Source organism: Siniperca chuatsi, linkage group LG16, assembly GCF_020085105.1.
Source record: "Siniperca chuatsi isolate FFG_IHB_CAS linkage group LG16, ASM2008510v1, whole genome shotgun sequence".
In the NCBI taxonomy this organism is placed as follows: Eukaryota; Metazoa; Chordata; class Actinopteri; order Centrarchiformes; family Sinipercidae; genus Siniperca; species Siniperca chuatsi.
In genome coordinates, this window is record NC_058057.1 from 1,325,921 (window position 1) to 1,342,098 (window position 16,178).

General features: G+C 40.0%; 1 protein-coding gene across 10 annotated transcripts in view; it reads right to left on the minus strand.

Moving 5' to 3' along the window:
• Window positions 1–2,218: 2,218 nt before the first annotated feature.
• The window catches only part of lrfn2b (leucine rich repeat and fibronectin type III domain containing 2b), a 164,270-nt gene continuing 150,310 nt past the window's right edge, over window positions 2,219–16,178 (minus strand). For all 10 annotated transcript variants that reach the window (XM_044169722.1, XM_044169720.1, XM_044169714.1 and 7 more), the window contains one exon: window positions 2,219–5,590. In XM_044169722.1, the coding sequence (XP_044025657.1) occupies window positions 4,615–5,590 (976 nt within the window). In that variant the 3' untranslated portion in view covers window positions 2,219–4,614. The remainder of the gene's footprint in view (window positions 5,591–16,178) is intronic.

Sequence of the window (16,178 nt, forward strand, 5' to 3'; positions counted from 1 at the left end):
GTTACATAAACACCACCGCACAAAGTCACCTATATGTTGCAAAATGAATTCATTACTCTGTCATGAAAGACTCATCGCGTGATATGACTGAGTCTGAGTCTCACTCCACTCGACCATGAAATATGCAGGTTGTGCAACGAACTGGCAACCACTGGAATGGAATGGGGGGGGGCATTATGTGAGTTTATTTTGTTTATTTATTAGACTAAAAAAGCCAAGAGAGCTTGTGTAACACAGCGAACTCGCCGCTCGCACACATCTCCCAGCTGGACCTACGGGGGCGGCCTGAGGCCGGACATCGCCTCTTAAAGTGGTATTACGAGACAGGACAGGACAGGCTAGCTGGTTAGCATGCTAACTTCAGTAGATATCTCTGCAACACAAAACATAGACATCTTTGAAATGATGTCAAAACAGTTATTTCTTCACATTCTGTTGATAATTTTAGTAAATGTTTGAATGTTTTCAGCTGGCTGCTGTTATCAGATGTGTTGTTCAGCTGCACCATCGACATGTGACACAACAGAAACAGTGTGGAGTGAGAAAATCAGACAGCGAGGAAATCACTGTTGAAATTCAAAGTGTGGTTGTTAAATTCAAAATAAAGTGGTTAAATTAAACCTTTTTTCTCCTGGTCTTTATTAAAAAAAGGTAATTAAAAATGATCACTAACTATCGATATTGACTGAAATAAAACCTTTTATCGTGATAAATCTTTCAGCTATATCGCCCAGCAATAGGTGTAAGTCACACACCTCTGCAGGATTTCTTTTGAATTGCAGATTGGTTGTTTTCCTCTGAACCTGCGGGGGCTTTACAGATGCCGGGTTCCTCCCCCTCAGGCGAGGTCACAGCTCATCATGATGAGTGACAGGTGCCGGTGCAGAAACCTGACCAATGGAGTGGAAGGAGAGCGGGATAAACAATATATTAACAGCCGGGGCCAGAGCTGCAGTTTGTGGCTTTGAGTTGTAACAACACACATTCAATCGATCCAGTTTATTTCATTTCAGGTAAACTCTGCTAAAGCAGCATAAACTGACAAAAGCTGAGGCGATCAACATGAATGTGAATCATAAAGCTGCCTAAATCACATGCGAAATTTAAAGGTAACGTCAAGTGATATCAGTGAGGAGGGGTCAATGCCCTAATGTGTCGTTTATCACGTCAAAATATGGAAAAGTGGTGGTTTTCCACCGCTGGCGGACTTGTTCGACCCTGCGACCACCTTCTCGAAAAGGTCGGTGTTGTGATATTTGTGCAGATACAAAAACGTGTTGATATCCAAGTCTTTCATAATGTTTAAAAGTAGATGTGTATCTCCTTCAGACAGGAAATGTGGGCTTTTCGTTTGTGCATGCATTTCTACCCCAGCCTTGCAAACTGCTGGCTAGTTGGTTTACAACAGAGCTGACCGCAGACTGCTGTAAAAACCCCAAGTGAGATGCATATTCCGAATGTGCTGCATACATGTCCAAAGAATGCTCCTAAAACCTGAATAATATCGGCATATCCCTCATGTTTTAATCGGAAAATGCTATATTCAGAATAAGGCCTAATTTGGAATATCCAAACGGAATATGCTGTTTATATGACCCGTATCAAATTAATTAGTGTGCATGTAAATGTAGTTAAGGCTGCATCATGCTTATATTCCCCACAGTAACTGTGTTTACATTCTTTGACTCATTCTACGATACGAGCGACAGTGGGAAGGTTTGCATAGCTGCAGCAGCTAAGTGCGTACACTCCAACGCTAGGCCATAAGCCCTTACCACAGGCCTGAGAATCATCAGGGTCCATTCTGTTTGGTACTTTTGCATTGTGGGGTGTGATGGACATTGCTGCCTTTAGGGGGTCCTAGCAGGACAAGACTTGGTTCTTGCATGGTTCTTGTTCTGATCTGGTCACATTCACGTGAGCAGCTGCAAATCTCTGCAGTTACTATTATTGCGGCTGGCCAATAGTGATGTTCAGATTGTTCAGATTCAAACTATTGTGAGCCTTTAGGTTTGTTGCTAAACCATGAAATGCAAACATAATTTTATCCAATCACCTATGAATGTATCATATGCAATCATATTGGCATTTTGTAATTCCAATCCACTTTCATCACTCTCTTGATGATCACTTGTTTTGCTTTATAGTATTCATTTTTTATTATATAGCTTGTGTGATTTTCAGTTCCCATATAACTCAGAAAGGAAATGCTCCGACACCACATGGCATGTCTTTTATCTTAGTAGCAAAAACAACAATTTAACCACACAAACATCTTTTACAGCTCCAAGTAAGAAATGTGCACAGTTGCACTGTAACAGCAACGTTAAGCTGCTGCTCGTCACCTCCTCTCCTACTGAAGAGTTCAACTGCCACACATATTCCAACTGGAGTATGGTACGAAAAAAAATCCAATATACAGAGACACTGTACACACGCAATCATATCAGAAATATCACAAAAAAAGTCATTCAGACAACATGTGAGAAATGACAGCATGAGTGTATACACTGGACTAAACTGTCTCATGAGTCAGTTTGGTAGAAACATGCAACACCTGACAATAAAAGCAAACAACTTCATGTGGTTCAATAGAAACTTTCATTAAATAGGTTCATCATTAGTTTTAATTATTAAACCCATATCTCCTCCAGCTGGTTTAATACCATCTGGAGGAATTCTATGAACATTGACCAGTGTATGAGGAGCACAAGGAGGAATGTAGTTTCTAAAATGTGATGTTGACCATTTGAAAAGTGTATTCGTACAAAATGGCTGAAAGCACGATCTCAAAACAAATTCTGGGACTTTTTGAAAGATGTAAGTAACTTACAACCTTGGTGGACAAAATGAGAAATTAATTAACTGGACCTGTATAATTTAAAGATACTGAACAATAAACTTTAGCTACTTCCTCAAAATGAATATAGTTCATAAAGGGAAATTCTGGTTTTATACAACTTGGGTCTGAAGGAAACATGGCAAGAGAGAGGGGCATCTTGTGGTTGACACTGTGGTTTTATGGTTTGCACCTACACAATAATCCACAAGGATGCCCCAGTTTGGTCTGTGTTTTACTGTGCTTACCCCCAATGGATAAACCTCTCAGCAACACTTAGGTGTCCTCACACAGATTTCATGTCCAGCTGAATGCTGAAAGGTGTTGGTAGACTGGTTACCTCACATACAGATCACCTGTTTTTGTTCAGAATCAATATATTGTTGCTGGTAGTGTGACCGGGAGTGATGAAGATAACTGCAGTACAGACTGACCCAAGTTCAAGGTAATTAAATACCACGATGCTATAAAGTTATGTCATTGTTACTCGGCTTTTTTTGCTTAATCCTATTGTTTCCTTGCAGCCTGATAGCAAAGGTTCTGTGGCCCAGTACTAGTCCTAGGTGGTTGGGAACCTTGGTTTAAATAATCTGGATTAATTATTGGTTTCTTTCCGACCTGTCTGATGGTCTGACTGACTGGGTTTCTTGCCCTTTTGGCTTCGTTATAGTGACGTTTCCAGATCTCAACAATACTTTGGTGAGTACAGTGTTATTATTACTGATAGAAATCTACAATATTTTAAGACTCAAGTTGTAACAAACCAGAATTGTCCTGATTTTGTCGTAGCATCCAATATCGCCCTGAATGTGTAGTAAGTTTCAGTGAACTGGGAGAAAATGTTTGGTTTTGGGTATTGGGTGCTGCAACAAAACATCTTTCAAAAAATTACTTTGAAATGAATACCAAAAAACAAAAAAACTAAACATAAAACACACAGACCTAACACATCTAATGTACACAAACTAAACAGGCCTACTTGTCTTGGAACATCCAACCCATTGCACCAGTTTCCTCTTCAATAATTTGGCATTTTAAACAATTAAGTGAGTCTACATACAGTACATCCATAGCTTAGGAGATGATGGGTTTTATAATCTATGCAATCACATAAAATTTTATATGATGAGCATACAGAATTACTGAGTGACCCCTCAAATATATACTCTGTATAGAAAGTAAATATATTCACATACAACTTTGTCAATAAATCGTTTTTCTTAAATCTTAATGAATCAAAGCATCACATCTACCTATATATACTGCACCATTCAGTCAGAGACGGTTAAACTGCATCAGTAGGTATCTGAAATGATGCCACTCGTCAGGCCTTGCTCTTGTGTCAAGGCAGAGACCAGTAATGGGTCATTTGTGTTTGACCAGAAAGAAAATATAAAACTTTAATTTCATTACATACTTTAAATTTACAGTACTGTATAATAGCAATATGTGGGCATACCCACGTATTTCTGTACCAGACAGCACTGCTCTGTCATTTCCCTTCAGCTCTTAGTGGCTGATCAGCCATTTTAATCCATCTCTGTACAAAGTGTGAGGCAAAACAACTCAAAGGTATTATTCCTAAAGTTTGAATTTGGCTATAATTGTGAAAACCCCTCGTCCTGTCTCACTTGAGTCTGAGCAGTGGAGTGGAAGCGATAAAAATGAGTGTGCTTCATGCAGGACAAAGGCTCTTAGACCAGCAGGTCTGTCTTGGCATGGCTGTTGGCGTCCATATGGGCATTGTTTGACAGTGTGATGGTCCTCCATCTTTCCTAGACAGTACTCTCCATCACCCAGTCTGCACTGTCTATTGTCCCCTTGCTCCCTCCTGTGTCCCCCTCCTCCTCACACTGCAGCAGCATGCCATTTACAGACAGGCTCCTCTTAGTCCAGATGCTGCTAATCCTGCGTGTTTTGTTGCACAGCTGAGCGGTTCCGGCGCCTGTTACATCTCCCATGTCGAAGGACTGGCTCCTTTTTGGCTTGGAGTCCAGAGGTAGCATGAGGAGCCGGCTGAGGCTGGAGTCCAGTGTCCGGCCCAGCAGTGGCTCTCGGTCTGTGTGGGGTTTCGCTACCACCATTGCAGTGCTACTGGAAGCTCCCGGGTCGCGGCCCTGCGCTCCCCGTAGCTCCAGTGAGGTGAAGGCCCCGAGGAGGTGGTTCAGGTTGGACCGGGGCTTGGAGGGAGCGGAACTCCAAATGTTGGCAAGTGTGCTGTTGGGGCTGTAAGAGCCCCCGGCCATGGAGCCTGAAGACGAGGAAGAAGAGGTGAGACTGCTCTGGAGGGAGCCACACTTGAACTCCACTACCTCGTCCTGCAGAGTCACTTTGGCCTTGACCTTTGGCTCAGGCTGAGCCTGCGGCTGAGACTGGGACATAAGAAGTCCATTTTGCCCGAGTCGACCCCCGTTGGTCTGACAGTGTGTTTCACTGACACTGGTCAGCTTTCCCGCCATAGGTTCCGTATCTGCAGCTTTGTAGCGCAGCATGAGGATGACGATGAACACGAGCAGAGTGGCCACAATGATGCCCCCCACCACCAGGATCATGGTGCCTCCCAGAAGCTGGCTGGACAGAGACTGGCACTGAGGGTAGTCATCCTGGGTGAAAAAATGGGTGCAGCCCACGACGTTGGTGGCTGTGAGCGTGGTGGCCGTGTCATCCCAGGCGGCCAGCACACACAGATCATAGCGGGTCCCCGACACCAGATTTGTCACCAAGAAAGCTTTGCTGGAGGCCGGGATCATCCTTAACAAAGACAAGAAAAACAATTAAGACCTGCAGGTTAATTACTGTATTAAGATAAAGAGGTCTTCCTCTGTAATAGCCTGGACTGATATCTCTTTTAATGATACAAAGGCAGTTGTTAAAACCTTGAGGAGTACAAGTACAGTAAATGCTATAAACGATTTAGCCATCAACATCTGCACAGGGTACACATGTAATTTCAGCACATGGAGACTTAACTAACTGCTGTGGTAGGTAATGCAAGCTCTATTCACCATGCAACTTTTCATTAAAGGAGAGCAAGGATTTCCATTTCCATTCCCTGGAGTTTCTCTCCACTGCTAAGTCTCTATGGTTGCTGCTTTAACAGACAGCCAACAGTAATTGGCTTTATCTCTCAGAGCCATCTGTCTTGCTGCAGTGAACACAGGGTCCATTTGATATTGGAGCTCTGGAGCAATGATAAATAAATAAGTAGAAAACCCAGGAAAAGCAAGAAAGACTGGAGACTGAAGCACATTTTGTATGGGCCAATCCAAGATATATTTGGACCTGTGGGAACTGTCAGGAGTGCCTGTGGTAGAACAACAACACAAGGGAGTGTGTCAGGTGTTGGGGTATTAAGCTCCGGAGAGCTGTAATGCTGTATGCACAGGTATGTGTGTGTGTGTGTGTGTGTGTGTGTGTGTGCGCTGAGGAAGAAATGTTCCTTCCTGCTTCAACAACTACTATCAAGATGTCGAGATACCCCAGAGAAAGACTGTGAGCCTCCAACTGCCCGAGGTGCGCTGCTCAGCGGCCAGCAGCAGAGGACTGGAGGTTGTCCTGCTGCAGTTCCACTCACACCTGCTGTTTAAATGATATTACTTATTCATTTCCAGACCCACAGTTTCCCCTGCAGGGATTGACATCAGTCATGAACCTGATTGTCTAACCCTTAGGCCGACTCTGGGTAAAACCGTATGATAGCGCTAGATAGAGTATTAAGATGATTATGATGTTTAATTAGGTTGTTTGGGTGAGTAATTCATGGCAGATTTTATCTCTCTGCAACAAATCTGTCAGCTTTGTCCATTTTTTAGCTTTACAGTTGAAAATGTGCTTTGGTAAAAGTACCTGATTTCCAACTGTTTATGATGCGATGTCAGTTTCATATTGGCTTATAATAGGGCTCATTATTTCCCTGCAGAATTAAAAAAAAATAGGGCAGGGCCGGAGTAATCCCCTTAGAGGCCCAGGGGCAAAAATAAAAAAAGCTGTAGACTCCTACTGACCCCCCTTATGTGTCATGTTGAAGGATATCATGCGTAGACCCCACCACGAAAAGTTTGTGCAAATTGGATCATCTTTGCCATGGAAGGCTTACTTCCTGTTGCCACTAGGTGGCACTATGACTAAACGTCATTATTGGCCTTTAGATGTGATCAGGGCGGGACTCTTATCAAGCATGTGAAATTAGAGGCAGACTGGATGGTGTAAACTGAAGTTACAGCAACTTCCTGTTTAAATATTACTTTCTGTGCCCACTATGTGGCGCTAGAGAACACACTAATTTCCCATTTCTGAATTCCTTGAATTACAATACCTCTACTAATAAAGGTATTAAAAGTAGATTTTGACACTGCACGAGATTGGACATCCAGGCTGGGTAATAATGTAGGTGCCACCTTAAGGCCCTTCTCAATTTAGCTATTTGTACTTTAAAGGTGCACATTACTAAACAAATGTGCAATTCACCAAATCTGAGCACTGCCACGTTCCCTCACACCAATCACAGCTAAGCTCGTCATCTTTCAGCTCTTGTGCTTCGGCTGCCACATACCAACATATATGCTACAAACTACAAAGACACTTTGTATCCTTAAACATCAGAAGATAGCTAAAGGTGTAGATCCAGGGACATACCAACAGTAACTAAGTGAGGGCTGGTATAATTCATTACTTTAAACAGTCTAATTGCCTCACCGTTAACCAGAATCTTTGAGGTTTTTACATTTAACTGACAAGAACCTCTGGTGGGCATGTGAATGATGACTCATGACTGTCAAGAGTAAAGGTGGAAGTAGAATGATGTTGTTAAAGAGCCACAAAACCTCATAGGGACATGTCTGGATGGGTCAACAAAGCTTTGCATCCTGTCTCCTACAACAGTCAACGCTGCTTTCTTCTAATCATGACAACGATGGTCCCCTAACTTTAACAAAACACAATATTTCTCTAACCCTAACCAAGTAGTGTTTTTTGCCTAAACCTAGCCAAATCTTAAAGTAACAGTGATGAGAAACTGATTTGGAAGGCTCTGACAAACGATGTCATCCTGCTGATTGGGGCATCAGATTAGAAAACACTAATATGGGTCATTTTAAAGGCAACAAGAACCAGCATATTTTGTCATGTAGGAAAACCTTTTGAATTAAGGTATAGCATGCGGAAATTTGTCACATGATATCCTTCAATGATGCAAGTATGACCTGCAGGTTTGGACCCTACATTTGTTTGCTCATTGTGACTGGTCAATTTAGCTTACATTCTTCTCAAAAGGACATTTATCTGACATGCAACAAAGATCATAGATGTGTCCAGAACCAAAAACATCACGACCTCAGTGTTTGCCTTCGTCCAATTAGTCACCACAGCTCAAACAAAAGAAGCTGTTTTCCTATAAAAAAGTTCTACTTCTCCAACAACTTGTGCTACAGTTCATTACACTGTTATAATTGGCTGCCTGGGATTGGGAGCAAAATTCTTTAGCCTAGTGATGCCTTCGCTGTGCACTGCTCGCTCCTGTGTCTGGGTCTAATTGATTTCAGGTTGTCTGCACAGACTAGTTAATTCATTTTAATTCATAGGAATAAAGCCCAAGTCCAGAGAAACCTATGCCCATGCTTATCTGGGGGAGATAAAAGTTTTTTCCCACCCCTTCAGGCGGCAATTTGTTGAGTGGCCTGCTTAGCTCCCGTTGATGGCGTGAGGCCAAAGCATTAATCAGAGTGAAAGCAGAGGAGAGAGAGAAGAAGAGTGGGAGAGGGTACGGAGGAGGAGATGGGCTCTTGGCTTAGGCTTCTTTAAGCTTTGCGAGAGATTTGTCAGTTACAGTTTTAATATTCTACATATTTTCTCAGTTCAAAGAAAGAGCTGACAAAACAAATAAATCATTACTCCAGGCTGCATCTTTCCTGTCCACAACCATTAAACTATTTCATGGCTCTGGAGTTTTTACCAGCTGCAAAGAATCACTAAAACATTATTCATTATCTATATTGATTTCTTAAGGCTTTTCTCTGGACAAATGCAGACAAGGTCATGGCAAATGGTCTCCTGCCCCATTGATTCAGCATAAACATTGGGGTGCTGCTGGGAAATTTGATTATGCTTATATAATCAAAATCCCTAATGGCCTCTCACTGGCTGCTCCTCACTCTTAGACTCTGCAGCTGTATTGTAGAGGATTAAATGGGCCGTGACATTTGTCTGTGTCTTTGTCTGTACCCTTGAATATCTCCTGGTTGTAATACAACATCCCTCCATCTACCTGTAATGGATGAATGCATTAGGGAGAGGAAGGTGTGCTGAAAGTGGTGCCACCTTAGGCCTGTGGTTTGTGTTACAGTCTCTGCTTGATATAGCTGATAACAGTATAGCTCATGTAAACCTGCAGCCAGCACTGCATTAAAGAGAATCATGGCACTGATATGAGCACACAGCAGCTAACATGAAGGGAAATGTTCATTGTCCATTCCATAACCTTTGGAAAATCAAAAGTAGTTTGAAATTTAGAACATTACACTGAATTCAATAGCTAAATCTGCATTATTTGATCTTCTTTAGCCAACTGGCTAACAGCAGAACACGCTGAAAACACATGTGACCTTATAAAGTGGTAAATATGTTAGCATAACATATGTTCTGAATAGCTCTCAAAGCTTGCTAACTTTAGCCACCATGAGGCTGTAGCAGCAAAACCCCGGAGTGTATTGAACTGAGCTAGGAGGTGTTTTATTGCTAATGAATTCAATGTTTTATTTGTAGGAAAAAGAATGTGTTCTTTTCTGTTTCACAAGTTACAGTCTTGCTTTAACATTCTCCTTTTAGCTCTGTTTTGGTCTCCACCAACCCTCCACCAAAGTATCCGTGGCATACAGTGGGTTTATCAGAAATGGGATTGATGAGAGCGGACTTATGGGCCACAAAAACAAACAATGAACTAAAAGAGGCTAAAAATCTCTGTAGAGCTGGGCAGAACTGCAGAAGTCACCACCAGCAGCATTGATAATATAAAATATTGATTAGTACAGCTTTAAGATAATCATTTCTCAATGATTAACTCGGAACTGTCAAATCCACTGGTAGAAGTATCCAGATCCTTTACTTAAGGAAAAGTATAACTATCACATTATAAGAAAGTCCTGAATTCAAAATTTCGCTTAAGTATAATAAACAAAATGCACTTAAGTGTCAAAAGCAAAAGTACTCATTAAGCAGAATTGCCCCTTTCATAGTGTTATATTATATTATTGGATTATTATAAGATGCATTAATGTGTGAGCAGAATTTAAATGATTATGAGGTTAAGATATTTAAAACTACTTTATATACTGTTGGATAGTTCATCTCTAAAATGATAAACTAACAATATGTTTTGTCTGGAGAATCTTTATATGCAATGTAACTATGAACTCAGAAAAATGGAGTGGACTAAAAAGTACAATATTTCACTCTAAAATGTATTGGAGTAGAAGTAGCAAAGCATGGAAATACCCAAGTAAAGTACAAGTATCTCAAATGTGTAAATAAGTACAGTACTTAAAGTAAATGTACTCAGTTACTTCCCACCACTGGTAGAATCTCAAATCCTCTTTGTAAAGGCAGATGTGTTTACTGCGCAGTCTTTCTTTTACAGCACAGCCAAGTTATGTTGAGATGATGTCTGAGAATGGGATGATTTGTTGATGAACTCTTTGATGATGTGAAAAGTTCATTCTTGAGCCTCTTATGCTCCTTTGACCCGACGCTGGCAAACCAAAATGACACAATCTCATTTATAGCCAAGATTCAAGTCAAGGCTTGCTTTGTAAAACAGAAATGCACTTCCTTTGTGTCTCAGACTCTCTGTAATGCAAGGAGGCGTGTGTCTGGAAGGGGCTTGACACCTTATGCACGCTCTCTTGTGTTTTATGACTTATCCTTAATTTTCTTTGCATATTCTCATATATAATTATACATGACTTCATATTTACATTCACAATACATTTTATATTCATTCTATACATATGCTTAGTGTATATTGTTATTCTGTTTTTATTATTTATATGATATTCTGCATCTATATATATTTGATTGTACTCTCTTGTGTATTAACATATCCTCAGGGCAACTGACCCTCTAAGTTCAATACAGTCTTTTTAATAATATTTCTGTCTCCCTGTTTGTACCCCTGAATGAAAGTTTAATGGCAAAGTTGCCTGAAAGTGAATTTGTATTTTTTATATTTGTCATGTGCAATAATTGCAAGGGTTGGTTGACATAGTAATTAAGTTATCCTCTATAATGACAAAACAATTTCAACTCTTGATGTGGAGCTTTCAACCATATGACATAGTCTTCTTCAGCAGATGGAGTTTGCTCAGTTGTCATGGACTTTCCAAGGTCAAGAATGAACTTTCAGTCTCAGCTCTTAATGGACATGCAGTCAGTGTTCTCAGAGTAATGAAAGGTTTGAATTATCTCCAGAAAAAGCGAGTAAGAGGACATTGAGTTGAGCTTGTTTTGTCAACTGCTGTTTCCAAGGGCAAGAATGAACGTCCAAGCTCCAAAAAGATAGGACAGCATCAGTCAGTTCAGAAAGTGCCCCAAAACGACCTGTGTTTATGTTCAAATGACAAAGTCCGGGAGCAAAGGAGGAAGTCAGGTAATGTTACAGCGACAAAGTCTGTATAGGGACAAGATGGACGAATGGGTCAACAAAACCTCGAACTTTAACATGGAGTGCTGTTCGTTTTCCCCAATCGTTCCATAACCTTAACCCAAACTATGATCTTTCCCTGAACCTAACCAAGTCGTGTTTGTGTTTAAACCTAACCACACCCTAACCGTAAAGCCCAGAAAACATCTGTCACTCTAGAGGGCAGTTCAAATCTACGTATTCTGTTGTTTAATTTGGAGGACTTGTTGGATTTGCCAGGTCAGTAGTACATGAAACAAAGCAAAGTAGAGCATTACAATTTGTGCTTACTTAATAATATATACAGTATATATAATATAATATATAATATACATATATAATATTGATGTAATATTTAGGAGTTCTGTGATCAAACTTACAAGATAAGACTTGGAATATTGTCTGAGTATACATTTAGGTAATTCCTTAATCTGAGGACAAAGATTTGACCATTCATTGCAAATTTACCATAAATACAGGTGTGTGTTCAATTCTTTCACTTCAATATCTTTAACCAAGTAAGTTAACCTGAGATTAAAACAATATCATATACACATAAAAATAAATTAACTCATACATACATTGTACACTCATAAAGTTAATCAATTCTCACCTAGTTTTTCCAGATACTTTTATACTCTTTCTCAAGTCGTTATTCTGATGACTACTTTAACTTTTTTACTTTCTACTTGAGTACCTAGTTATTATAAAGTAACAGTACTTTTACACGAGGGCATTTTTGGCTACTTCTCCCACCTCTGATTATACCTCAGTCACAAATTTGGAACATCTCAGAATAGTACACTTTTCAGGAATTTCAAAAAGCCTTCTTTTCAGCTTGACAACAGCACAAGTCTTTTCTGTTTTGAATAGGTTCTCTGGGCCCTCAGGCCTTCACATTCACCCATCCTACATAAAGGATCCCATAAAAAGTTCAAGTAGCAATGTGCCAATCATGGAAAGTGGAGCAGTGATAACATTGTCCTCCAGCTCCAGTGTTTGAAGAGGAAACAGCTGACAACTCTTACCTCTTGTGCACAACAGAGGTCACAGCTGAAATGATTAAGTTGTCTGGATCCCTTGAATCCCAGCAGCTACAGGCCTATTTCCAAACTTCCATTCTTATCTAAACTTTTACAGAGAGTTGTCTCTACTCAACTTTCCTGAATTCAACTCGGTTTTCATGAATCAGTCTGTGAAACATTTAAGGCTGCTTTCAGAACGATGCACAGCACAGAGACTGTCCCGATTAAGGTAGAAAATCATATTCTCATGGAAGCATGAAAGCTCTGTTTTAATCCCTCTAGATTTAGTGCAGCTTTTGCTAACATCTTAACTGATCAGGTAAGTTCCAGCTCTTATCTGTCTCATATTCAAATTCAAGACATCTTCAGCAGACATCATCAGTGGGGCTCAGCAAGGTTCAGTTTGAGGTCCCTGCTTTACTTTTACGGCTCCCAATTAGCCACATCATCCATACACAAAACTTCTTATTTCACTTTTCTACTGATCATATAGAGCTACAGCTAAGCTTAGAATCCAAACCCTCAGAGAGCCGCTCGCTCCAGAAGTGTTTTTCTCCATACTGCGTTCCCAATGTAAATTTTTCATTTAACAAGATCCTCAATGCTACTCGTCAGAGAAGCACAGTTAATGTAGCGATCATATATATATTCTGACCACCAGTGTAAATTATTTCAGCTTTGTTTCTGAGAAATCAGGTTTTGTCATGAAATGCACCTTAGCAGTTAACAAAACTGTTTTTGTGTCCACAGGCTTCGACTTTTAATCAAAGAACCAGATCTTTTTAACCCAGTTGTTCATATTTTGTACTGATGATTCAACCAGGAGAGTTTCATGTCATTCAAGCTGTAGAAGTATCAGCTAACATTGTCAATGGAGAAAATGAGCACGGGGCGCCTGAAGTTCTCCCTATTTCACAACTCTATTAGACTCCTTGGCTTCTTTTTTTCCTCTTTTCCATTTAATTGCAATTTCATATTGCATCCCTATCAGCAGAAGAACAGCCTAACAAAACTGTTACAAATGACCGTTCTTCACACAACTACTTCAGTCACTTTTCCTGTGAACAACTAATTGCAACACCATGAACGTCTTTGAGAGAGACTGTCTAAAAATGTGTGGTTATCCTCATTTGTATTATTCATCTCGTAAAGACTATAAAGACACACAAAAGACAGAGTTCTTGAAGTGAGACCAGGGAGGCAGTGTATGTAGCCAGGATGAGGCTACGACTGCAGGCTTTTTGACCAGCCTTTGAGTGTGGCCATTCAGAAGCACACTGAACCCATTAGGCACAAACAGTTCTGATTAAGAACTAGTTAGAAACAGATAATGGTTATGGCTTGAAAAAGCAAATGTGGCTTAGTGGTACAGCGGGTTGTCCACCAATCGGAAGGTTGCTGGTTCGATCCCGGCTTCCCCCAGCCCACGTGTCGAAGTGTCCTTGGGCAAGATACGGAACCCTGAATTGCTCCAAATGTGAGTGTGTGTGAAGTTTCTTTCAACTGATGAGCAGTTGGTACCTGCCATCAGTGTGTGAATGTGAAAGCGCTTTGAGTAGTTAGAAAGGCGCTATGTAAGTACAGTCCAAAAAAAGTGAACATTTATGCACCCTAACCTAAGACGTCGTGCCACCCTACAACAATGTCATGCCTGACAGACAAGTCATATTTCACAAGGCCACTCAATCCTATCGCCAGACAAGCACATCCATATTGGACGATTTAGCAAAACCCCAAACTACGTTCAGTGACAAAGTTTTTTTGTCCACTAATAATGTTTTAAAACTTCTCACTTTCTACAGTATCTGTGCATGACAACTATGGTATTGTTAAGGTTTGGGAAATAAATTATGGTTAAGGTATGGATAGTACAAGTAGGTTTAATTTGACATGGAGCATAAAGAAGTGATTGAAAGTGCCAGCAGAACATCTTTATTTATTGTTTTGCCACCCGAGTCTCCTTTTCTCATAGTCCAAAATTTAAAGGTACGCACATTTTAAATTCAGTTTGGATTTTATACATTTGATTTTTGTGTAAAAAGTAGCACACTGCAAATCGTGATTTGCTTGTAAGAAGAGTTTATAAATGAAGCTCTTAGGAATTGACTTTACAACAGCTGTCATTTATATATATATACATATAAGTACTGTGTAGCTTGGTGCATATGCTGCGTAGATATTTGCATGAAATGAAGTGTCTATTATATTACTTAATCTTTCTCCATATTTATATTCAAAATGATGATTTTCAAATGAAAATGTTTTATGCATGAACACAAAAAATATGAATAGTGAATAGAATTAATTACATTACAATACGATTTGCTAGAGTTGTACTGTATACACAAAGGAATGAAAAACATTCTTCCTACATTATTATCAGGGTGACACAAGAAAGAAGGGAAATAATGCAACTAAAAGGTGGTCACAGCCCTGAAGCTACAGCTCTAAAGTAGTTTTGAGAAGAGTAACTGATTTAAATGGCATTAAGTAATTGGATTTTTTCTGGCTGGTTTTACATTCGTTTTAGAGGCTGTGGCGGTGGAATACAAGCCTTGTCTAATACAGTTTCATCCCCATCAAATGCAGCTGGATTGACAGAAACCCCTGCCTCCTGAGCTTGGACATTCCACTGGCTCTGGACTGCTGAGCATAATCGAGCCCAGCACAGTACAGCACTGTGCTTTGTGAGGGACAAATAACAATAATGACAACTGTAATTTCCAAATTGCTGTGATTTCAAATTAGACAGAAAGCTGTTTCAGACAGCTTCCAAAACAGTAGCATTTCTGCTGTGCCAAATTTCTTTCAATTTAGGTGAAACATACTTTAGGGACAGCAGAACAAGCTAAAAACACATTATCTGATATATTATCATCTCAAGAAATTATAATGCCGAACGTTTTAGCAAACTATTCTACACATCAAGCAGACACAATATTAGGTTTCGGTAACACTTTATATTAAGGTACACATATTCACCACTAACTAGTTGCTTATTAGCATGCATATTAGCAGCATATTGGCTCTTTAGTAGTCATTATATTATATTATATAGCACTTATTTTACATGACCATATTCTACAACCTAGATGGCCAAGTAAGGCCATTAACTAAGAGTTTTCCCTCAATAACCTCCTAATTACTGCTTATTGACAATATGGTCACGTAGAATAAGGCATTAATAAGTGCTTTATAATGATAACTAAAGAGCCAATATACTACTAATATGCCTGCTAATAAGCAACTAGTTAAATAGTGAATATGTATACCTTAATATAAAGTGTAACCTACGTTTCACTTGGAGTCTTGTTTTTGGCCACCTTATGATTCATCCAATAATCACTCTCCTGGTCTGTGCCCATCTGGTTTGTTCTCCACCAACTCCTGAGAAAAGAGACTAGATGTTTCATTATGTTCACCAGCCATTTACTGACTTTGGTGACTTGGTGCTGGGCAGGTAGTGTACAGTGGGTGTCATAGTGTCAACTTTATTGTAGTTTTTTTTTTGCACTTTTCTGCCAATTTTCCATGGCTGCCAGTTCTAATAGTCCTTGTTGTTTGTGGGTTCATCACAACAAGCTACCCCTTTCACATTGCACATATCAGTCATTTGATCCATTGGTAATACAAAAATATTTAG